The 24,867-nt window shown below is 43.6% G+C and overlaps 1 protein-coding gene and 1 long non-coding RNA gene across 5 annotated transcripts in view; one reads left to right on the top strand and one right to left on the bottom strand.

Moving 5' to 3' along the window:
* LOC116532386 (N-acetyllactosaminide alpha-1,3-galactosyltransferase) overlaps positions 1-21,389 on the top strand; it is a 100,323-nt gene extending 78,934 nt beyond the window's left edge. For 3 of the 4 annotated variants that reach the window (XM_032251497.1, XM_032251495.1, XM_032251496.1), the window contains exons 3-8: positions 414-502; positions 4,722-4,757; positions 6,753-6,815; positions 7,837-7,953; positions 15,361-15,498; positions 19,330-21,389. In XM_032251497.1, coding sequence (XP_032107388.1) covers positions 423-502; positions 4,722-4,757; positions 6,753-6,815; positions 7,837-7,953; positions 15,361-15,498; positions 19,330-20,023 — 1,128 coding nt within the window. In that variant the 5' untranslated portion in view covers positions 414-422 and the 3' untranslated portion in view covers positions 20,024-21,389. The remainder of the gene's footprint in view (positions 1-413; positions 503-4,721; positions 4,758-6,752; positions 6,816-7,836; positions 7,954-15,360; positions 15,499-19,329) is intronic. The other variant, XM_032251498.1, reaches the window with a different exon arrangement.
* Positions 21,390-22,058: 669 nt separating this feature from the next.
* On the bottom strand, positions 22,059-23,605 carry LOC116532387. The gene is made up of 2 exons (XR_004260851.1): positions 23,157-23,605; positions 22,059-22,417 (listed from the first exon to the last, which is right to left on the bottom strand). It is a non-coding gene; the product is annotated as an uncharacterized LOC116532387 (long non-coding RNA).
* Between the last annotated feature and the right edge of the window lie 1,262 nt (positions 23,606-24,867).

Raw genomic sequence — 24,867 nt, 5'->3', positions numbered from 1 at the left:
AAAAAGGATGAATTCATGTCCTTTGCAGGGATATGGATGAAACTAGAAACCATCATTCTCAGCAAACTAACACAGGAACAGAAAGCCAAATACCACATATTCTACCCATAAGTGGAAGTTGAACAATGAGATCACATGGACACAGGGAGGGAGCATCACACACCGGGGCCTGTCAGAAGGGCTAGGGGAGGGATAGCATTAGGAGAAATATCTAATGTAGATGATAAGTTGATGGGTGCACCACCATGGCACGTGTATACCTATGTAACAAACCTGCACATTCTGCACATGTATCCCAGAACTTAAAGTATAATAATAATAAAAAGAAAGAATTAGGTAAAAGCATTTTTTAAAAACCATATCCTTCTCTGAAGTTCATTTAGTTAATCTGTTTCCCCCTCCTTTTTTCCTAGGAGAAAATAATGAATGTCAAAGGAAAAGTAATTCTGTCAATGCTGGTTGTCTCAACTGTGATCGTTGTGTTTTGGGAATATATCAACAGGTAATTATGAAACATGATGAAATAATGTGGGTGAAAATACTGCTTTGATTTTATCCCACTAGTATCCAAGTCACCAGGTTGAATTGAAATTAGGATTAACCAAAACCATAAATAAGAGATTCTACCCTTCCTAAATCCCTAAGCCCTGGACTGTCCTTAAGATCATTAGCCCTCTCAAGTGACTTTTGCTAACTGCTTATCTTCTTTCTTGCCTTGTTCCTAATATCATAATTTTTGTAATAGTAGGCTAGATCCAGAGAAAATGAGATCAACTTAAACCCAATGTAATTTTAAATAACTTACATAATCAAAAATACAGAAATTACCTTAAGAAATTTCAGACAGGAATTCCATGAGAAATCTACCCTGAATTTTGAAATCCTAAAATATTTGCAGAGTTTAAAGGAGCAACTTAAGTTGTTGACTTTTGCTGCAGAATACATACTGAGTTGCTGGTGATTCATTTGTGCCTGGCTAAAACCTTTGAATGTGTGTGTGTGTTTTTAACTTTGAAAAGCAAAATGAATTAAGCATTTCTAAGTTTTCAAATTCATCTGTGGATTCACCCCAAATATATGAGCCACCTCTGTGCTTTTTGAAGCTATAATGCCTTGGAGATTCCAGCTGGAGAGGCTTCTGACAGAAGTCTCCACAAGCAGCCACAGAAATGCCTGATGCCTTTGACTCAAAAGACTGGCAAAGCTCAGCCTTAAGGCTCAAAAAGTCTATTGTACAACTGAGTTGTACAGAGCTATTTTGGTACCATTAGTATTTTCATAGAGTGTTTCATTGGCCCCCAAGTTCAAGATGGTAGCCTAGTTTAGCATTTGAATATCTCTTTTGATACTTACATTCTAAGATTTGATGAGCTAGGAGGACTGACTTGGTTACTAAAAATGGAACTGTGCCTTTAGGTGCATCAGTAGCAGAAGGAATCTCCAGAATGCTGGAGCCATTAGTCCCTATGGTGCTGCACAGATGTAACCACTTCTGAAATGTTCCTTTGTTTCATTCTGCACAACTCATTTTAAGAAAAACATGAAAATGTGACAAACTAGAGTGTGACCAAGTTAAAAGGGTCTGGAAACTAGGTCTTTTGAATTGAGAAAACTGAGGGGATTGAGTCCAAAGAAGAGATGACTCAGTTTGGTGTGGGTACCCTGGAGCTTCCTTAGGCAATTGAGGGTTAAGGAAGTTTCCCACTTCGACTTGAGAGCTAGGCTGCTCCTTGGGCAAGTTACTTAGCCACTCTGTTTTTTAGTTTCCCTAGCTTTATTTTATCTATTTATTTTTATTTATTTAATTCTTTTTGAGATGGAGTTTCGCTCAGTTGCCCAGGCTGGAGTGCAATGGTGCAATCTCGGCTCACTGCAACCTCCACCTCCTGGGTTCAAGCGATTCTCCTGCCTCAGCCTCCCGAGTAGCTGGGATTACAGGTATGCGCCACCACACATGATTAATTTTTGTATTTTTAGTAGAGACGGGGTTTCACCATGTTGGTCAGGCTAGTTTTGAACTCCCGACCTCAGGTGATCCACCCTCCTCGGCCTCCCAAAGTGCTGGGACACCTGTATTCTCAAGTACTCAGGAGGCTGAGGTGGGAGGATCACTTGAGCCTGGGAGATTGAGGCTGAAGTGAGCTGTAGTCCTGCTACTGCACTCCAGCCTGGGTGACAGAGTGGGACATTGCCTCAAAAAAAAAAACAAAATTGAGGGAAGGATTATAAATACTACCTGCCTCATAGGGTTGTTGGGAGAATTAAATAAGTTATTGTGTATAAAGCACTTAAAAGCAATACCTAGAGCTTAATAAACACTCAATAAATGCTAGCTGTCATCCTCCTGCTCTTCCTCCTCATCATCATTTTAATTTAGACCACTGTAACCAAATACCACAAGGTGGTTTAAGCAACAGGAATTTAAGTCTCTCAGTTCTAGAGGATGGGAAGTCCAAAATCCCCAGTGAGGGCTCTTCCTGTGTGACAGATGGCCACCTCCCCCACACGAGATGGAGTGCAAGTAAGCTACTTACTCTTCCTCGTCTTGTAAGGACACTAATTCCTTCATGGGGGTCCTATTCCCATGACCTCATCTAAACCTAATTACCTCCCACAAGCTCTGCCTCCAAATATCATCACACTAAGGTTAGGGCCTCCGCATATGAATTTTGGGGAGATACAACATTCACTCCATAACAGTCATCTTTATCATGATCTGTTCCAGAGGGCAGAACAAGATAGGGAATTTTGGCAAATAGAAGAGCTCTAGCAGTTGGAAGAGTCCAACAGAAGAACAAGTGCCCTTTGGGGGTTCCTGCCTGGAGTCGGAATGTCTGCTTGGATAACCTTCAAGCTCTGAGCTTGAACACTTGATTAGATAACTTTGGTGTTTGGAATCATAGCCAGAGTTGTACGTGCATAACTGAGCCAAAGGCTCAAACTTGCATGTCTGCAACCGCCTCTCAGAAAGAGGGTTACTTTCAGTTCTGGACACACTCTCCCTGCACGGTGGCCAGAGCAGGTTCTGGCTGCTGTTCAGGCCAATCATCTGGCACCTGGACTCTGGCCCCAACATCCTCTGATATGCAGAATCACTTGAACATCTGCAAGAAACTTCAAGGGGAGATTTTTTTTTTTTTTTTCCACTTTATGAATTTGCCACATGATGGCTTGAGGTGAGCTGAGGACACTAACCTTAGACAGGTTGGCAGCACTAAGCTGGAAAGGATTAAAAACTCATTCAAACATGTCAACCAATTAGTAAATAGAATTGTCATCAAAGCATATTGAAAGAATATCATCTAGGATAGCATTTGATTTGAGGCTAGATGAAGAAAAACCTTCAAATTTTAAAATTAGAGGAAACTTTCAAAATTATGATGAAATAATCATGATGGTAGTAATCACAATAGGAACTACTAGTTATTGAATGCTTGCGTGTGCCAGGACCTTTGCTATGCATTACCTCCGATCGTTTTTTTTTTTTTTTTTTTTTTTTTTGAGATGGAATCTCAGCACTTTGGAAGGCCGAGGCAGGCAGATCACTTGAAGTCAGGAGTTTGAGACCAGCCTCGCCAACATGGTGAAATCCTGTCTCTACTAAAAATACAAAAATTAGGTGTGGTGATGTGAGCCTGTAGCCCTAGCTACTCCGGAGGCTGAGGCAGGAGAATTGCTTGAACCCAGAAGGCAGAGGTTGCAGTGAGCTGAGATTGTGCCACTGAACGCCAGCCTGGGCAACAGAGTGAGGCTCCGTCTCAAAAAAATAAAAAAAGAGCTCAAGGAGGCAAAAATTATGTTTGGCTTGGAGGAGAATCCATTGCTTTGGATCCATTCACAAATATTTATTACCCACTATGTACTAGGCACTGTGCTAGGATCATATCAAGCAAGGCACAGAAAAGGCGGCATTTGAGTGGAGCCTGAAGGATGAATACATATTTAAAACCCACTGCAATGTGGATATTGCCGTAACCATTGTGTTGTTGAAGGATTCTGAGGGAGAAGGGTCGTTGAAGAGATATGAAAAGTTGGTGAACCTGAATCTGTAAATCCGTGGCCTGAGTGCCAGGCTGCAGGACTTGTAAGGGCTTTAAGAGTCTCACTGCCTTCATTAGTTAAAGAAATGTTTTTGGGGGCTGTCCTATAGAAGGCTCTGAGCTGGCCATGGCATTAGGCTCTACTGTTGATGTTTTGTTTTCTGGGGGAAGATAAATCCTGGGGGAAGGATGTCTGGGCCACGGCATTTCCACCTTCTAGGGCCTTTGTCATCACCAGACACCTGAGTAGGTGGCAGGAGAGGACCCATCTGTGCAATAGACAGCTGTCTTCTCTTTTTAAAACAAAAAAAGAGAATTTGAGGCCAGGCGTGGCGGCTCACACTTGTAATCCCAGCACTTTGGGAAGCTGAAAAGCTGACTGGGGTGGATCTCCTGAGTTTGAGACCAGCCTGGGCAACATGATAAAACCCCATCTCAATAATACACACACACAAACACACAATTTGAGATTTTCCAGAAAACCCTTTCCCCTTGAGATCCTGAAGTAGAAATTTCCAGTCTCCTGATGTCATTGGTTATGTCTCAAAGGAAGATAGGAAACCTGGAAGCAGCTAAAACCCAGGCTCTCAGCTCAGCCTCAGGCTCAGTGATAATGTTTACAAAATAGCCTTTCTCAGAATTAAAAGTAACATGATATGTTTTTATTTCTCTTGCTTGTAGCCCAGAAGGCTCTTTCTTGTGGATATATCACTCAAAGTAAGTGCGCTGAATTCTAGATTTCTAGTGGATGTCTCCCACAGTCACTGTGGCACCCTCTACAGTCCATTCTTCACACGGCAGCCAGCCATGGTGCTCGGCCAAAGTCGGAGGGGTGGGTGGATTCCTGGGAATCTGGAATGTTATTGCTGCAGCCTCCCTAGACTTATCGATATAGAACCATGGCTTGTATCTTGCCATCAGTTCTCCTCAGACTTCTCTTCAGTGCTGTCATTTGAAAACATTCCTGTCTTGCTGACAAAAAGTATCTAGGGAGATACTGTCTATTATTCTGTCCTTTAAATGTTATATAAAGACCTATGCAAGAAATTGCTCTGAGAATAAGAATCGGGGGAAAAAAATTGAGTCTCTTGAGAAACCAGTATGTATCTTTAAAATTTTCTTTTCTTATTTTATGAAAACAAAATAAGAAGCACGTAAACCTTTATATTTCCTATGGTTGGCTTGGTTGTCAGAAAGCTCAGAGCAAAGTATTGCACTTAACTGCTTGTACTTGCCCCAGCCTTCATTTCCGATGTCATTTATCCCCTGGTATGAAATCCTGACTTTTATGCCCACATGCCATGTGACCTTGGAAATTTGTTCAAATCCACCCAGCCAGTATCTTGGCTGTGAAATGAAAGTAACGGTGAAACATTTCTTTGTTTGATGACTGAGGTCGTGTGAAAATACATACCTGGGTGACTAAATCAACGTATCTCTTTCTGTTCTTTCTTGTGTTTTTTAATCTTGTGTTGTTTTTCTGTTTACTGTACCTATATATTGGAAGCCATCTCATACACTTCCAAGAGTTAATGGGCTTTAAAACAGGTTTCATAATATTATGCCTGTTCATGAGTTACCTCACCACCTCATTTGTCCAACAGAAGGGCATTGTATCCATTGGCTTTCCTCTTTCCTCATCCTCCAGAAGCCCCCTACCTTTTCTTTGCTTTCTTTTCTTTTTATTTTATTTTTTTAAATTTTCTGAGACGGAGTCTGGCTGTGTTGCCCAGGCTGGAGTGCAGTAGTATGATCTTGGTTCATGGCAACCTCCGCCTCCTGAGTTCAAGCAATCCTCCCACCTCAGCCTCTCAAGTAGCTGGGATTACAGGCACCCACCACCATGCGTGGTGAATATTTTCTATTTTTAGTAGAGACAGGGTTTTGCTGTGTTGGCCAGGCTGGTCTTGAACTCCTGACTTCAGGTGATTGGCCCGCTTCAGTCTCCCAAAGTGCTGTAATTACAGGATTGAGCCACTGTGTCAGGCCCCCGACCTTGAAGAGACTTTCACAATGAATGAGAGTGTAGAAACTTTCTCAAATGGATGGCTACAGTGGCTTTCAAGTAGTTTCCTGAACCTCTTGTTCAGGGACCCCCAGATTTCCTGAGGCTGTTACTGCTAACCTTTGGGCAAACTGAATTTTTCTCTAGACTTTTATAACAATCTGAATTCTGCTGGTTTTAGCTAAAGAGATGATTCTTGGAAACATGCATTGGTTTTTCATGAAGACTATAACTTGTTACAGTCATTTTCAACTCATAAAGCTCTTTCATGTATGCTATTTCATTCAGTCTTCAAAATTACCTTCATGGTAGGTCTGTTATTAGTATTATTAACTATACTTTTTGGAGGAGAAAGTCAAAATTCAGAGAGGGAAAATGTTGTATCACAGTCACAAAGCTAGTTAGTGGCAGATATAGGACTCAGGTTTATGCATTAATACACTCTAGCCCCCTTTTCCCTTCTCTTCCTCTAGGGCCCCCAGAATAAGCTGAGGGCTGGGGGCTGCCCAGGGAAGAGAGATTGAGAGAGCTTCAGGTCTGTTCTCTCTCATTCAGCTAGAGTGTCTCATTGCTGCTTGTTGAATAAATTGGCTGTTTTCAGTTTTTTTTTTTAAAAACTAATCTCTGCTATAAAAAGAATTTGGAAGCCCCAAGTTTGGGGACTACCACATTTTCTAAAAATGCTTGTAATCTTTTCCATTTCTTAGAAACCCAGAAGTTGATGACAGCGCTCAGAAGGGCTGGTGGTTTCCTGACTGGTTTAACAATGGGTAAGGTGATCAGACAGCGATCAGTGTTTGCCCACCCATCTGATGCTTATAGAGGGTCCACACACAATGGTTTCATGTTCATGACCTTCTCAGCCACTCATCTTTCTTGCGTATTGAAATTATTTGAAGAATATTTTGTGAGTGAGACTAGGACATTTGAGGGTTGGTTTTGTTCTTGAGACAGGGTCTTGCTGTCACTCAGTCTAGAGTACAGTGGGGCAAACATAGCTCACCGTAGCTTCGAACTTCTGGGCTCAAGTGATCCTCCTACGTCAGCCTCCTAAGTAGCTAGACTACAGGTATGCACTACCACACCCAGCTAAATACGTTTTTTGTTTTGTTTTGTTTTCAGTTAACTTGGGGGCTGAGGCTTGGGCTCTTTATTTAATTTTTTGAGATGGAGTTTCACTCTTGTGGCCCAGGCTACAGTGTAATGGCACAGTCTTAGCTCACTACAACTTCCACCTCCTGGATTCAAGTGATCCTCCTGCCTCAGCCTCCCAAGAAGCTGGGATTACAGGCACCTGCCACCACATCTGGCTAATTTTTGTATTTTTAGTAGAGGTGGGGTTTCACCGTGTTGGCCAGCCTGGTCTCGAACTCTTGACCTCAGGTGATCCACCTGCCTCGGCCTCCCAAATTGCCGGGATTACAGGTGCAAGCCACCATGCACAGCCCTGGGCTAAAGCTTAGATTGCAGGAAAGACAATTATAAACTAAAATGTTCCCAGAAGAATTGTCTTATCAAGTTTCCCTCACCCCCCTGAAATAACCTGAAGGTTTTAATGCCATTAAATTGCTAATGTGCTGACTTGGAAGGGTAATGAGGTGAGTACTGCATCTTTTCATCAAAAATATGTGTTCATGAATAAATGCTTAATGTCTAGAGTTTTTTTCTGGGCAATTCACTTAGTGCTTGCATAATCTGCCTTGGAACGCATTTTCACAAGATATTCAGCAGTTCTCCCGCCACCATAGTCACCTTCCTGCCTTACCTGGTTTGTCTTCCCTTTGTACTTAGGATCCACAATTATCAACAAGAGGAAGAAGACATAGACAAAGAAAAAGGAAGAGAGGAGGAACAAAGAAAGGAAGATGACACAACAGAGCTTCAGCTATGGGACTGGTTTAATCCAAAGTAAGAAAAGCAGCGTCACTCACTGTGCAGCAAATCTGTGGCCCTGCAGGAGGTGGTGTGGCAGTGGAGGCAACAGTACCATTGAGAACATTCCTTATTTGGGAGAAAGAGCCTTAGCATATTAGATATTTAACACTAGGCTTATGGGTATGTGCACGTATTTGATTGTGATGTAAAATATATTTCTTACTGTGAGTTATGGTCAAAAACACTGTGCTACGCATTGTGATAGGCAGAAGAGACAGGAGAAATCAATCAACATGGTTATATTTGAAAAGTTCATGGTCTTATAGGGATTGTCACTGTAAAACCAGTATTTGCCAGATTGATAGGAGGCAGGATCTACTGGCAGGATCTGGTTCTGGGTGTGAGGAGATGGGAGCTGTCCAGGGTGACTTTGAGACCTGAGACTGGTGAGCAGTGGTGCCATTAGCCAGGAAGGGGACTGAGGGAAGAAACACAGGCCTCGGAGCTGGGGGAGGTGGGGAGCTCCATTAAGAATGCATGTGGATGCAGGTGCTTATGGGACATCCAGACAGAGTCACAGGGTACTCCTGAGCTTGGCAGAGGGTACGTGCTGGAGATGATCATCAGAATAATCAGGAGAGAATGGCATCATTAAAAAAATGTTTTAATTTTTATTTATTTTGAGGCAGGGTCTTGCTCTGTTACCCAGGCTGAAGTGTAGTGATGCAGTCGTGGCTTACTGCAGCCTTGACCTCCTGGGCTCAAGCAATTCTCCTACCTTAGCCTCCTGAGTAAGGAGGCTTGGTGTGTGCCACCACGTCCAGCTAATTTTTAATTTTTTTTGTAGAGACAGGGTCTTACTATGTTGTCCAGGCTGCTCGTGAACTCCTAGGCTTAGGTGGTCCTTCTGCTTTGGCCTCCCAAAGTGCTGGGATTACAGGTGTGAGCCACCATGCCTGGCCTGAAAATAGCATCTATCCCATTGTGAAGGATCTTGGGCTCTGGGAAGACTATGTTCTAGCAAGTTCTCTTATTGTTTGGGGATAAGAGATCCATGCCAGTGTGGAGAGATGGGAATTTTGGTTTCCCATATGTTGTTTGATGATCTACATGACAGGGTAGGCATCTCTGAAATGCTAAACCACTAATAGAAATGTGAGAAGATGGAAACGCTGTTGCTTTGATAAAGCCCCTTAGATTGGGGAATGAGAATCCCTAAGGAGCAGGCTAGATGGGCTAGAGATGGACAAAGGCCCTTCTAAGAAGAATAGGGCAATTTAACTGTGGCGCTTGTGCTTTGCTGAGCAGGACTTGGGAGGTGGGGCTGGGGCTGAATGATTGAGGGTAGAGAGGAAGGACAGACCACAGTCACCAGCTCTCACTGTCTCTACTCTCCCCCTTGCATGGCTTTACCTCCAAATGAATAGGAAGCAGACATTTATTTTTATCTATCTATCTATCTATCTATCTATCTATCTATCTATCTATCTATTTATTTATTTGGGACAGGGTCCTACTCTGCCAACCAGACTGGAGTGCAGTGGCACGATCATAGCTCACTGTAGCCCCCACCTCCCAGGCTCAAGCAATCCTCTTGCCTCAGCCTCCCAAGCAGCAGGGACCACAGGCATGTGCCACCACGCCTGGCTAATTTTTGTATTTTTTGTAGAGATGGGGTTTTGCCATGTTGCCCAGGCTGGTCTGGAACTCTTGGTCTCAAGAGATCCCCTGCCTTAGCCTCCCAAAGTGCTAGGATTAAAGGCGTGAGTCACTGCGCCTGGGCACAAGCCGATTATTTAAAGAATGTTGGTTTGAAGTAGCACCAAATGTAAGCCTTCTCAGGGTACCTAAGTCTATTTCTTGCATAAATGAATGATTGGATGAAGGAATGGATGAACAAATAAGTATACTTTGTGTACTTATAAATGTATATTTATCCTTTTCGGCCGTGCGCAATGGCTCATGCCTGTAATCCTAGCACTTCAGGAGGCTGAGACAGGCAGATTGCCTGAGCTCGGGAGTTCAAGACCAGCCTCAGCAGCGTGGTGAAGTCTCTACTACAAAACAAGTCAGCTGGGTGTGGTGGCAAGCACCTGTAATCCCAGCTACTCAGGAGGCTGAGGCACGAGAGTTACTTGAACACAGGAGGCAGAGGTTGCAGTGAGCTGAGCCACTGCATTCCAGCCTGGGCAACAAAGCAAAATTCTGTCTTTAAAAAAAAGTGTTCTTTTTAATAAACTACCTAAAACCATGATATATTGTGCATATTTCCCTATCAAGGTTGCTTTGCTTCCATGACACCAAATCCTCATTTGTGACTGTTTTCTGGTAGGGGCAGCTCCCTCTTCCCAGCTGCCGGGGATTAGAGTTTATAGGGGCTAAGTCCAGTATCCTCTTCTCTGTTCTTTATACACCATTTTCCAAAGTGCTCTCCTCCATTTTCTTGGCATTAGGTACCATTAGTGAGATTAGAGACCATTCCACATTTAAATCTTTAGCCCAGATGTTGCCTTTGAGCTGTGACTTGTGTCTACCTGCCTGCCTGACATCTCTGCATGTCTTACATGGCCAGAATGGATTTCTCAATTCCTCCCCACCCTTGTTCCCCTCACTTTCCATCCCATTAAATAGCTCAAGCCACACAGTGTGGGAGACCTTTTCCTCTATCTATCTCACAGTCTAATTCATTAGTATGTTCTGTCAGTTCCTCCTCCAAAATCCTTTCCCTTTCATCCCCTTCTCTCCATTCCACAGCCACTCTGCCATCCCTGTTCATGTTGCCGTCAGCTTTTCTCTGCATCCTTGTATAGCCAGCCTGCTGTTGCTTAGAGGGAATTCAGTCAATAATGAGTTGTGCTGGGCGCAGTGGCTCACGCCTGTAATTCCAGCACTTTGGGAGTCTGAGGTGGGAGGATCGCTTGTGTCCAGGAGGTCAAGAATAGCCTAGGCAACTTAGTGAAACAAAAAATCAAAAATTGTCTCTACAATAAAATCAAAAATTAGCTGGATGTGATGGTGCATGCCTTTAGTCCCAGCTACTCAGGAGGCTAAGGTGGGAGGATCACTTGAGCCTGGGAAGTTGAAGCTGCAGAGAGCTGTAATCATGCCACTACACTCAGCCTGGGTGACAAGGTGAAACCTGTCTCAAGTAGTAATAATAATAATAATAATAATAATAACAATAATGAGTTGTATGTATTCCACATCTTTTTTAAACCTACTGCATGATTCATAGAATTTTAATGCTTTCTCTACCCAACCCTTGGGTACCAAAATGTACCATAAATAAATACATAAAATTTAAAAGCTGCCAATAACCTAGGGAGGTGTGTGCTTTGGTTAGGGGGCCCTTTTATTTGGGGGGAAGCTTTTGTGGAACTGCACACACTGGCATCACATCATTGCATGCCCTACTTGGAAGGAAAGCATCTGAGCAGCTCTTTCCTGGCACTTTTTCCTTTCTTTTAGTGTCCCATCTTTGTGATCTAGGACTTCTCTGGCAGTTGACATTGTCAAAGACTAGGTTTTGCATATGCGTGAGCTGCCCTCCATCACTTCTTTTTTTGGGGGTTTTGTGGTTTTTGATGACTAAGACTCCTCCATGTAGCGGTTCATGCCGGAAGCAGATGTTGATCTCATTCTCCCTCCTCCCCCTTCTCCCCAGCTGCCTGCATTTTCAGGCTGTTGTGTGGCTTTGTAGTCAGGGTCACTGACATGTTGGAACTGTCAGTGGAATCACATAATTAACAGCTGGGAAATAGAATGCTTTAATTTTTAATTCAACATTAATTTTTAATATTGCTACTTTTTCTTCCTACTTGAAGGAAGCCAAGTAATTTAAGCTGGACTCTGGTTTTCTAACTCAGTTCTTGTAGAAGACCTGGACCGAGTGATCATGTGGTTGAGGAGTGTGTAGCAGGTGGACCAGCTGTTGGGACTGTGAGTTTCTCAAGGGGAAGGACTGGGTCTCATTTTTCCCATCTCGGTGCTTAGCAGGATGACCTGGTATAGACCAGGGAACTGGAAAATGTGCGTCAAGGGATCAGCCACCCCAGTTGGGTCTTTTATATAAATTAAATGGCAACAGGCTCCATTCCCCTCCTCTTTCCTATCCTCCACTTTATTTGCAAAATGGGAATGATGATGGCACCCACTTCATAGAGTGGTCGTTAAGATTAAATGAAAGAATAAAAGTCAAGCACTTAGCTCCTGGTGCACCATAAGTATTAAATAACCATACCTATTCCTCTTTTTCCTTTTTTAAAAAATAATATCACCTAATGTCCAGCTTATACACAGTGACAAGACTTAGCTAGGTTAGAACTACTAAAAGATCTTTGACAGGCCAAAACTAAGATTAAGTGAATGAGGTGCAATGAAGAAGAGAGTGTTAAGTTCAGAAACAGTTACAAAAGTATAAGATAGCTGTATGGGTTATTTATTTATTTATTGGTTTTTGGTTTGCAATCTCATCATTCAACAAAGCTAAGCGTTTTACAGGACTGAAAGCACCATGTAAGCTCCAACATGGTGTGGTTGGAAGAAGTCCTAGATCACAAAGATGGGGTACTAAAAAGAAAGGAAAAAGAGCCAGGAAAGAGCTGCTCAGATGCTTTCCTTCCTGCTCAGATGCTGTTGTGTGAAAACAACAACAAAAGGCTCATCACTTCTCAGTCCGAATTGACGAAAATGCCAATGCAAATAAAAAGAATTCCTTTTTATTTATTTATTTATTGAGATGAAGTTTTGCTGTTGTTGCCCTGGCTGGAGTGCAATGGTGTGATCTTGGCTCACTGCAACCTCTGCCTCCCAGTTCAAGCAATTCTCCTGCGTCAGCCTCCCAAGTTGCTGGAATTACAGGTGTGTACCACCACGCCTGGCTAATTTTGTATTTTTTTAGTAGAGACAGGGTTTCATCATGTTGGTTAGGCTGCTCTCGAACTCCTGACCTCAAGTGATCTACCTGCCTCGGCCTCCTAACGTGCTGGGATTACAGACGTGAGCCACTGTGCCCGGCTTATTTTTTAAGTGGAAATAGTGTTATACTTAGATCAGGACAAACCTGGGTTTTAACCCCAACTTCATCAGCAGAGGGATGAAATGGCATATAAGAAACAGTATAGGTGGTGGTTCAGCTCAGAGCATGGACTCCAGTGTCAGATGATCTTGTTTAAATCCCAGCTTTCACCTAGCACTAGCTGTGCAACCTCAGGCAAGTTACTTGACTTCTCTGTGCTAGCTTCTTCACTGATTAAATGGGAATAAAAATAGCACCTACCTCAGAAGGGTGAGCCCTTTGCACGGTGCCTGGTCCCACAGGAATTGCTCAGTGTGTGTTAGCTGCCATCATCAGTGACCAGCTGTTTGGCCTTGGACGAGATGATAAGCTGCTCTGAGACCGGGTTTTGTTATCTGGACCGTGGACATGATACATTGCAGGGCTGTTGCAGCAACTAAATGAGAAAGTGTACGTGATGGGTGCCTGGCACAGGTTGGTGCAGAGTGCATGGTAGCTTCTTCCATGACTGAAGGAAACCAAGGGCAACTGTCTTCCCTGCAGCAGGCGTACCTGGGGTGCTGAAGGCAGAGCTAAGTCTTAGAGTTTGAGACTCCAGACAAGATGAGGTGAACCAAGAGAGTACCCTGAAAGTGTTTCCCCTGTCTGCCATCTGGACCAACCTGGAGCAATTCCAGCTGTGGGGTAGTAGGCCAGTTCCCGCTGTGACAGAACCTGGGAAGCAGACTAGATGTGATGCCTGGGGCTGGGGTGGGAGGGCAGAGTCAGCTCAAGAATTACAGAGTGCACTATTTGGGGACAAGGGACAGAAGGCCTGAGATAAGAGTCTACTGAGGCTCTTTTCCATTCTGAGGCTAGGGTGAGGCAGGGGGTGGCCCAGCTGTGCTCATCAGCCTCGCTGTGGGAAAACCCAGCTTTGCTAATGGGTAGGGCGGCTCTGTGAAAACCCAGCCCTCCACGGGCCTTGCTGGCCCGAGGTATTTGCTAACCTCTCCCTGACAGCCTTACAAGAGCCAGTGCAGCCAGCAGGGATCACCAGGACTTTGCCCCAGTCACATGCCTTCCCAGGGTTGAATCAAGATGCTGCCCACAGTGAACCCAGTGAAGTACAAGAAAATGCCAAGCAGGGTGCCAGGCCCATACTGGGGTTTGAATTTAAATGATCTGTGCCAGTCTATGCTTCCAAAGGGGGAATGCCCCCACCTCCTAGGCCAATGAAGAGTCAGAGCCTCCCCCTGCCTGGAGCTCCACCCACACGCTGGCCCATGCTGCTCTGTGCTTTCTGCATTTAACCTTCAGGGCTTTGCAGTTTTGTGCTTTGTCATTGCTTCCTGTGTTTGTGTTGGTCTCACCAAGTCCAGTTCAAGCTCTCTGAGCACAGCAAAGCACCCTCCCTCTCGCCCCTTTTGTGTTCCTAGAAAAGAGGCTCCTGGTCTAAGAAGAAGGTCCTTGCCAGAGCCCTGGGCTCCAGCCTTAGCCTTGGTGGGCCTCTATGAAGTCCCCTCCTTTCTGGCGCCTTTGTCCCTTGTTTATTAAGTGAGCGGTAACATCAGAATCCCTTTAATCTGGGGCTTTTTTTGGCCAATAACCAGGTTCCCACCCAGATATCCCTTCTGACAAAAGGCCAGAAACAGCCTTTTCTCTTTCAAATCTAATGTCACTCTCTCATCCGCCTGTATCAAGGCTTAGGATCTCCTTAAGCTCAGATGACATCCACAGGGATAAATAACACCCTAGGGTGCTACTGGTAGTTTAGGAAGGGGCTGGGGAAGTAGGGAAAGTAGGGAAAGGGATTTAGAATTAGGAAGAGAACAAAGAAAGTAGAAGAGGAAAGAAAATATGAGATGTAGAGGTTAAGAGCCTCATAATGGCCCCCCAAAGTAGCCTTCAGAGGACACAGTGCTCACACCTGTAATCCTGGCACTTTGGGAAGCTGAGGTGGGTGGATCACCTGAGGTCAGGAGTTCAAGACCAGCCTGGCCCACATGGTGAAACCCCATCTCTACTAAAAATACAAAAATTAGCCAAGCATGGTGGTACATGCTTATAATCCCAGCTACTTGGGAGGCTGAGGTGGGAGGATCACCTGAACCTAGGAGGTGGAGGCTGCACAGTGAGCCAAGATCATGCCACTGCACTCCAGCCAGGGTGACAGAGTGAGACTGTCTCAAAAAAAAAAAAAAAAAGAAAAAGGAAAAAAAATAGCCCTCAAAGGCACCTGAGTCAAAGCCTCCTCTTCCTCACCCAGAAGATGCTACCCCTGCAAATGGCACACCTCCCAGCGAAGTGTTTGGGGTTAAGCTACAGTCAGGATTCAAGGACAGTCCCTGCAGATCATAGCTGACCCCCCTTTTCCTTGGAAAGTCTCTGCCCAACAATGGCAAAGCTGCCCTGACTCAGGGGACTTTATGTTTTATCACCAGGAAACGCCCAGAGGTTGTGACAGTGACCAAATGGAAGGCGCCGGTTGTGTGGGAAGGCACTTACAACAAAGCCATCCTAGAAAATTATTATGCCAAACAGAAAATTACCGTGGGGTTGACGGTTTTTGCTATTGGAAGGTAGGTGTCACTGATAAAACTGTCCAGACCTTTTCTTGTTCCACTATCAAAATGTTAGTGTGGGGACTCCTGAACTGATGGAGGCCAGCCACGAGTTTTTGATTAGATAGGAGAATGTTTTCGTGGGACCGTTTCAGTCCCTTTCTGCTGAGGCCCTAAAATGCTGAGAACAAAATAATAGTAGGTAAGTCCATTCATTCCCACCTCAAAATGAGGGCCTTGGGTTGCAGGAAAAAAATGTCTGCTCCACCCACCAAACCCAGGGTCAGCAGCATACCCACAACCACCTCCTCCCTGACCACCGTGGCTTCCTTTAGAAATTTCACAAGTGCTAGCTGCTAGACAGCTCAAAGGGCATCATTCCTTTTCCTGTGCTCTATGGCCCAGGACCAACTACAGAGAAATTCATAACAAGTTCTAGGTGCAGAGTGACCTACGCACAGTGGTTTTCCATGCCGGAACACAGCTGACCACTCTTCCGTGGGTTCCTCAGATCACTTCTACTTTTTCCCTCGTGGAGAATTTGGCCCCAGGAGATTTGGCTGGTCAGAGCTTGCTCTTCCAAAGGTTGGATAGGTTCCAGTTTCAGCTCCCTTGTTCAGAACATATGATGCAGAAAAACTGCAATCATTCTTACTTGAAAGTTCTAGCTCTAATATTAGTTGTTAAAGATAATCCATTTTACTTTTTTGGAGAATTTTCCTTTTTTCTTTTTCCAAAATAAAACTGAAAGTCCAATTTTCCTATTTTTTTTTTCTGCCCTCTGGGGCTTTCTGTCTGTATCTCTTCTGAAGAAGCCTCATGGAAAGTTGATTCCCTTGCCTTGTATAATGGAAGTTGAAGGCTCAAGTTGATCTGAGCTTTGCCAAGGTGGGGCTTAAAACAGAGCTCTGTAAAGATCTGATAGTTCTCCAAAGATAACCTTCCCCAACCCAGAGCCCAGCAGCTATTACTGTTCTGTCATTAACAAATACCAATCACGTTCTAATGTCACTGAATGTGCTGATCCTAGGGACCTATGTCGTGTCTCTAACAGAGAAGGGTAACTGTGGAGTTTTGACATGTTTACTATAAGAATCTGTACTAGTATAAGTCGGGAGCCAGTGCTCAGCTTACCTAATCCTTTGCCACAAAACCCAGCCACATTGCAGATTGATTTGATCCTGGTGTTTCCAAAAAGAACAGAACATCCCCCAATGCCCCACAGTGGCTTCAGCCATCTAGTTCCAACTCTGCAGAACTAAACTTTAAGTGTACATCCTGGTGAAAGCACTCTGTCCTCAGCTCTGAGGCAAGAGAGGACTGTTTGTACTCAGCAGCAATAAATCTCTAAAGTGGATTTGGACTTTTAGGAGGTGTGATGTTTGGTTTGTTTTCAAGCAACAATGCGTGGAGCCAACTGCAGTGCTTTAATCACTAAACAATGTGAAACCTCACAATGACTCTCCCCTGCACTGGATCCCACCCCACCCCACCCCAGTATTGTTTCCCAAGCTTCAGGGCACAATAGATTTTTCTTGAAGTCCCAGAATACTGAAGGATTTCCTGGCCGCTAGCCACAGAGTCATGTTGAAGTCCCTTTTTATATTCCTCAGATATATTCTCTTCATTTAAAGAATCAATACTATAAACCTTGGATTACCACGTGCCAACATGAAAAGCACACTTTATTTTGGTAACAAAGAAACAAAATCCAAGCAGCAACAAAAAGGGAAAAGAAGGGCCAGTCATTGTTACTCACAAAACACCATGATTGGCCAGTAGTGTGGTCAGCACATTAAATTCAGTCCACGTGAGTTTAGGGTTTGGTCAAGTTGTATTAAGCCATCTGGTCTATTCTTCCTCTTCCTGGTAATCTCCATACCATGGCTTCACAAGATAGTCTATAGCTTGGGCTTACAGAAGACACCAATAAAATGTTTTTCAAATGAATAAATAGTTAAAATACCACTGAATACCTACTAGAATGGCCAAAATTCAAAACACTGACAACCCCAAATGCTGGCAAGGATGCGGAGCAACAGGAACACTTATTCATCGCTGGTAGGAATGCAAAATGGTACAGCCCCTTTGGAAGACCATTTGGCAGTTTCTTACAAAACTAAATATACTCTTACCATACGATCCAGCAGTCGTGCTCCTTGGTATTCACCCAAATGAGTTAAAAACTTATGTCTACACAAAAACTGCACACAGATATTTATAGAAGCTTTATTTCCTAATTGCCAAAACTTGGGATGCAACCAAGATGTCCTTTGGTAGGTGAATAGAAAAATGAACTATGGCACATCCAGACAATGGAATATTATTCCATGCTAAAAAGAAATGAGCTATCAAGTCATGAAAAGACACGAAAGAACCTTAAATGCATGTTACTAAGTTAAAAAAAAAGCCACACTGAAAAGGCTACATGCTGTGTGCTTATATGACATTCTGGAAAAGATAAAACTATGGAGACAGTAAAAAGGTCAGTGATTGTGAGGGAGTGTTCAGGGAGGGAGGGATTAATAAGCAAAGCTCAGAGAATTTTTAGGGCAGTGATGCTATTTTGTATGGTAGTATAATGATGGATACATGTCATTATACTTTTGTCTAAACCGTTAGAATATCCCACATCAAGAGTGAACGCTAATGTAAACTATGGACTTTGGGTGATAGTGATATGTCAGGGTAGCTTCATCGATTGTAACAAATGTACCACTCTGGTACAAGGATGTTGGTAGTAGCAAGGGGCTGTGCAAATGTGAGAGCAGGAGGTATGTGGGAACTGTGTACTTCTGGCCCAATTTTGTCATGAACCTAAAACTGCTCTAAAAAACACAGTCCTTTATTTCCTTGTTGTTGTTGTTGTTTTAATTTCTTTTAGTTTTTTAATCTTCTTTTTTCATCTATTTTACTCAACCACCAAATGTGGCTTACTGCTAACACCGTCCTTTTTTTTTTTTAAGACAAAGAAAAAGTGGTTAAAATAAGGTTAAATCAGAGGTTGCTCACTCTAGTGTCTGGACTTTATAATGATGGTGTGTGGACAATGGATTGGTGTTTTAGGTGACTACTGGGAGGCTCATAGGATAACTATGTAACATGAAAGCAGACCTAGATCTTGTAACTCATTCTCCATATCACAGAGGAGGACAAGAGAGTGCTGCTGTTTGGGCTTAATGCATCCCCAGTGGTTCCAAGGGTCACATCACTCTTGTATCTGGTCTGGCAGTAACAACACTGGGGCTTATGTTAGGGCTTTTGAGTGGAGCTCAAGAACTAGTACTCCCTTTGACTGTCCAAAATCTGAACCAATTGGTAAATTACACAAAGGGGTAAGATAGGCAGAGGGTGGTAAATACCACCTTCATTATAGTTAAAGCTGATATTGGAGAATGTGGCTTATATCTGCAGGCCCTGGGTCTCCTAAATATTCAACCCCCAGAGTTAGAAAGACTGAGGCATCCAGGCACCTATAGGCCTCTGGATGTGGGAATAGGTCCTGTACCAGTAAGTTTCCTGCAAAACCCAGAGCAGTTGAGAACACATGCTCTCTTGGACTGGCTGGCTTCTAAGAGCCAGAGAAGAAGAAGGACAAGGTAGTGCATGTCTAGTTCTAGTTGCTTTTCCAAAATTGGCAGTCAGATAAGTCATTCCAGCTTCCCAAGGACTGAGTGACTAAATGGTGGAGAATTGCCAGGGGTGTTGCACTGACATGAAAACACACCCAGGGTGGGAAGAAATCATTCTCCTATTAACCATAAAATATAGACAAGATGATTCTAATAGCATGTGGTTTCTTTCAGGAATCCCAGATGTTAAATGTTTTACTTTTCTTCTTCGTTTCAGATATATTGAACATTACTTGGAGGAGTTCGTAACATCTGCTAATAGGTACTTCATGGTCGGCCACAAAGTCATATTTTACGTCATGGTGGATGATGTCTCCAAGGTGCCATTTATAGAACTGGGTCCTCTGCGTTCCTTCAAAGTGTTTGAGGTCAAGCCAGAGAAGAGGTGGCAAGACATCAGCATGATGCGTATGAAGACCATTGGGGAGCACATCTTGGCCCACATCCAACACGAGGTTGACTTCCTCTTCTGCATGGATGTGGACCAGGTCTTCCAAGACCATTTTGGGGTGGAGACCCTGGGCCAGTCAGTGGCTCAGCTACAGGCCTGGTGGTACAAGGCAGATCCTGATGACTTTACCTACGAGAGGCGGAGAGAGTCGGCAGCATATATTCCATTTGGCCAGGGGGATTTTTATTACCACGCGGCCATTTTTGGAGGAACACCCATTCAGGTTCTCAACATCACCCAGGAGTGCTTTAAGGGAATCCTCCTGGACAAGAAAAATGACATAGAAGCCGAGTGGCATGATGAAAGCCACCTAAACAAGTATTTCCTTCTCAACAAACCCTCTAAAATCTTATCTCCAGAATACTGCTGGGATTATCATATAGGCCTGCCTTCAGATATTAAAACTGTCAAGCTATCATGGCAGACAAAAGAATATAATTTGGTTAGAAATAACGTCTGACTTCAAATTGTGCCAGTAGATTTATCAATTTGAAAGAGGAGTATTCTGGCTACTTCCTCAGAAAAGTAACACTTAATTTCAACTTAAAAAAAATACTAATGAAGCACCAACATGGCAAACACATACCATTCCTCCTTGTAATGTGGGGCCTTGTAATGTGGGAGAATGAATCTAGGGTAATCAGATGTAAATTCCTAGTGATTTCTTATCTATTCTGGGTTTGGGGGAAATACTATCAACTGAACCAAAAAGAACTTGTCATAGGCAAAGATAAAGCCAGAAACACTCTACACATGCCAGATAACATGCTGGAGAAAAGGGTGCTAAGGGAAGCGTTTGGCAGCAAGATATGATTGTAACGGGCTGTCCCTTGAGTTCAATGTCTGCCTATTTCTGGTGGGTCTAAAGTAACATGGAGTTACTTTGCAGGAGATCTCTCAGTAAAGACACCATTTACGTTGGCAATCCTCAAAAGGTTTCAACAGCAGATTGCTTCAGGCCATCTGTAGTCCATCCTTTTCTCATCAGGATGTTGTTTGGCTTCTGTGTGAAAGATTGGTGAGTGTCCCAGTAGATATCATGGTGGTGTGTGATCAGAGTCTCAAGGAATCTGAATGAGCCAAGGTGCCCAGAGTGAAGTAAAAACAAAACCTCGACATGAGTTTGCCATGAAACAGCAAAGAGCGAGTGAAAGAGAGGAGCCATCACTGTGGGGCAGAGCCACCCTGGGGCACTTAGGGCATGGGGTTGGTGCTTAAATACATCATGGATCCAGGCACTGAGTGGGAGGAAGTGTGGGTGATTTCCAGCCTCATTGACTTATGAATGACAAGCAGCAGGGACTTGAACAGAAGATGCTTCTTGTTTTGCCTGAGTGGTATTCAGTCTACCAGACTCTGCAACTTGCATCTTCAAATCCTTGGCAAGGAGATGTGGATGGTGTCAGAGAAGGCAAAGGCCTGCAGTGGACTGAAGAGGCTTGCAAGGAGTTCCGTTCCCAGGATGTGGGCCTCATCAGAGGACGATTGGTCATCAGCTGGTCCCACCACTTAGCTAGTCTCAGGATTCCTCAGTCCATCATAACCCAACTTGGAGGGCTGACATCAAGGAGTAGACTGGAGAAATAGCCCTCCCATCAAGTAACCTCTTGTTTTCTCCTGCTCTACCTGCACGATGAAAGTGTAACAACTAGACTTATTTGGCAAAATGGTTAACTGATTTTGTAACAAAAGCATGAGCCATAACAATGGGAGATCTAGTTATAATGACTGAACAGCTTAACATTCAATTCCCTTCTCTAAGAGAAGCTGTGAAATCCTACATATTATTTAAAGTTAACCAAATCAATGTAAAGGAAGTTAGGAGGCATCATGTACATATGCACATATATTTATATTTTGCTTGTGTTCCAGTCGAGGTCATTTGTTTTCATTTTCTTTTCTTTTTTCTTTCCTTTTTTTTTTTGAGACAGAGTTTTGCTCTTGTTGCCCAGGCTGGCACAATCTCGGCTCACTGCAACCTCCACCTCCCTGGTTCAAGGGATTCTCGTGCCTCGGCCTCCCAAGTAGCTGGGATTATAGGCATGTGCCACCACACCCAGCTAATTCTATATTTTTAGTAGAGATGAGGTATCTCCATGTTGGCCAGGCTGGTCTCCAACTCCTGACCTCAAGTGATCCGCCCACCTCAGCCTCCCAAAGTGCTGGGATTACAGGAGTGAACCACCATGCCCAGCCTGTTTCCTTTTTCATGGAATTGATTTGAAGAGCCATTGTACTAGCCTGATATATACTGCAATGAGCTTTTCTGATAAAATGAAACTCAGATTTTTCTCAAGTATTTCTGTGCCTCCTACTTCATTTCTTGCTAGAAAATCTCACATCTGTTAAGACTCCTGCTTCTCTATTAGTCAGATTGTCTTGGATTCAGTCTGGAGTAGGGAGAGTTTAAAGGTTTAAGTCCTGAACCAAAGAAATAATCTAGCCTGAAAGTTTAGAGCAAAGGATTAATGTTTCCTTTTAAGGGAATTTCTTGATTTTTTAAAAAAACTTCATTAAAATTTAAATCTCCAACGGACAAATTCACGATCTCATTAATCATTATTACTAAACTTATTAAAAAATTTCCCAATTTACAATTTAATAAATTATTTTCTCAGTATATTCTGGTATGATCATGGATTGTGCATTTCCTCCCAAAGATATTCAAATTGTCAATTAGAGAATTTTAGGTTTTCAGATTCAGAAAAGTCCTCATGCCTTTCTGGAAATGTGTCCACTATTACAAAAATAGAATAGACTTGAGATTCCCATATTTTTGTTTGTTTTTGAGATAGGGTCTCTGTCACCCGCACCAGAGTGCAGTGGTGTGATCATGGCTCACTGCAGCCTCGACCTCCACTCAAATGATCCTCTTACCTCAGCCTCCCGAGTGGCTGGGACTACAGATGCCTGCCACCACACCCCACTAATTTTTTTTAAAGCTTTTTTGCAGAAAAGGGGTCTCACTATGTTGCCTAGGCTGGTCTCAAACTCCTAGGCACAAGTGATCCTCCTGCCTTGGCCTCCCAAAGTGCTGGGATTACAGGCCTAAGCCACTGTGCCCAGCCAAGGGATTATCAAACTTTTAAGCAATAAATACTTATATAGAGCTTTCCACAGCAATGCACTGGAATAATGAACTGCCAGTGGAAGAATCATTAGGGAAAGGCTTGCCCCTGAAGCCCATGGTAGGGCATCAGGGCAGAGGAAGAAAACAATGCCATCACCATATTGGGGATTATTAGTCCTGACCTCTGGAGAATATATCTGATCAAGGAGAAATGTCTGGATTTCCAGCAGGGGTACTTATACTAAAAAATTTAAAGGTGACCAGGCTGATTCAGTGAAATGCCTGAATGAGGTATGATTACCTCATGGTGAAGAATTATTCTCATTTTATAAAAGAGGAAGATGAAGTCCAGAAAGGTTTTAGACTCAGAAAAGTCCTTATGCCCTTCTGAAAATGTGTCCACTATTAAAAAAATAGAACAGACTTGGGATTCCCAAATTTTTGTTTGATTTTGAGACAGGGTCTCACTCTGTCACCCATGCCACAGTACAGTGGTATGATCATGGCTCACTGCAGCCTCGACCTCCTGGGCTCAAGGTAAGTGACTGATGTGGGCTTCATCAGAGGACAGTTGATCAACAGCTGGTCCCACCACTTAGTCTAAAGCTCAGGGTTCCTCAGCCCATCATATCCCAACGTGGAGGGCTGACATCAATGAGTAAACTGGAGAAACAGCCCTCCCATCAAGGAACATCTTGCAAGTGGTGACTGAACTGAGGCTCAATGCAGGGAAACTTAGGACAGATGTGTTGACAGCACATTCGGAGGGCCATGTTTCATATTACGGAAAGTGCAACTAGATATCTCCCCAGGCCTCTACTTTTTCCCACTTTTTATACATTAAACCTGCCCCAAATGCATTAAGTAAGTCTAAAAGCATCATGCTAAAAAAAAATAGGTTAGGCATAGTGGCTTAACGCTCATAATCCCAGCACTTTGGGAGGATAAGGCGGGTGGATCATTTGACCCCAGGAGTTTGAGATCAGCCTGGGCAACAGGGCGAAACCCCATCTTCAGAAAACATACAAATATTAGCTGGGTGTGGTGGTGTGTGCCTGTAGTACCAGCTACTCAGGAGAGTGAGGTGGGAAGATCACTTGAACCCAGGAGGTGGAGGTTATGTGAGCCGAGATTGCACCACTGCACTCCAGCCTGTGCAACAGAGACCCTGTCTCAAAAAAAAAAAAAAAAAACATTGTTATCATTCTTATCTTCACATTGTGCATAGAGGGCTGATGTAAGCACCATGGGCATGCACTGAACGGTTACCTCAGGGTAGGACTTCAGAAGGTGTGGTCAGGCAGAAGGGCAGGTGGAAGGAACAAGCCACATTTCCTCCTTCCACTCCACCTCAGATCTGGGAACCACATTCAGCCAAAAGGGGGAAAATGTGTTCAAGGCCTGAGGCTCTCTCTTAGCCAAAGCCACCACTATTAGGAACCTCAACTTAGCAGTACTTATAAGTACTTATTTAATGTACTGTTTGTCAAATGTGCCCCGTGTAAACAAATAACACTGCCATGACTGCATACTCACAAGCGTGAAAAGTCATAGAAAGTGAATGTGTAACACACTATACAAACTGTTTAAGGAAAGAAAAGAGTCAAATAGGGATCCATGGGTGAATGTCTGAGATCTGAAAGGGTGCAGATCCAGGACTTAAATCCAGGACTGCCTGCCTATAGACTGTCTTGACTATAAATCCTGTGCTATTTCCACAGCTCCAGACTTCTTGCTGTTTTACACACATACTTTTTCTTTCTTTCCTTCTTTCTTTTTTCTTTCCTTTTTCTTTCTTCTTTCTTTCTTTCCTTCCTTCCTACTTTCCTTACTGCCTTCCTTCCTTCCTTTTCTTTCTTTCCTTCCTTCCTTCCTTCTTTCTTTTTCTTTTCTTTTCTTTTCTTTCTTTTTGAGATGGAGTCTTGCTCTGTCTCCAGGCTGGAGTGCAGTGGTGCAATTTTTGCTCACTGCAACCTCCACCTCCCAGGTTCAAGTAATTCTCCTGCCTCAGCCTCCCAAGTAGCTGGGACTACAGGCATGCACCACCACGCCCAGCTAATTTTTGTATTTTTAGTAGAGATGGAGTTTCATCACATTGGCCAGGATGGTCTTGATCTCCTGATCTTGTGATCTGCCCACCTCAGTCTCCCAAAGTGCTGGGATTACAGGTGTGGGCCACCACACCTGGCCACCACACACATTTTAACCATCTTATTGTTGAAATTGGAGATACC

This window comes from Sapajus apella, unplaced genomic scaffold (genome assembly GCF_009761245.1).
Source record: "Sapajus apella isolate SASKATOON/1434 unplaced genomic scaffold, GSC_monkey_1.0 scaffold76, whole genome shotgun sequence".
NCBI classification, from domain to species: domain Eukaryota; kingdom Metazoa; phylum Chordata; class Mammalia; order Primates; family Cebidae; genus Sapajus; species Sapajus apella.
The sequence above is the reverse complement of the archived record's forward strand: the minus strand, read 5'-3'. Positions and strand labels throughout refer to the sequence as shown.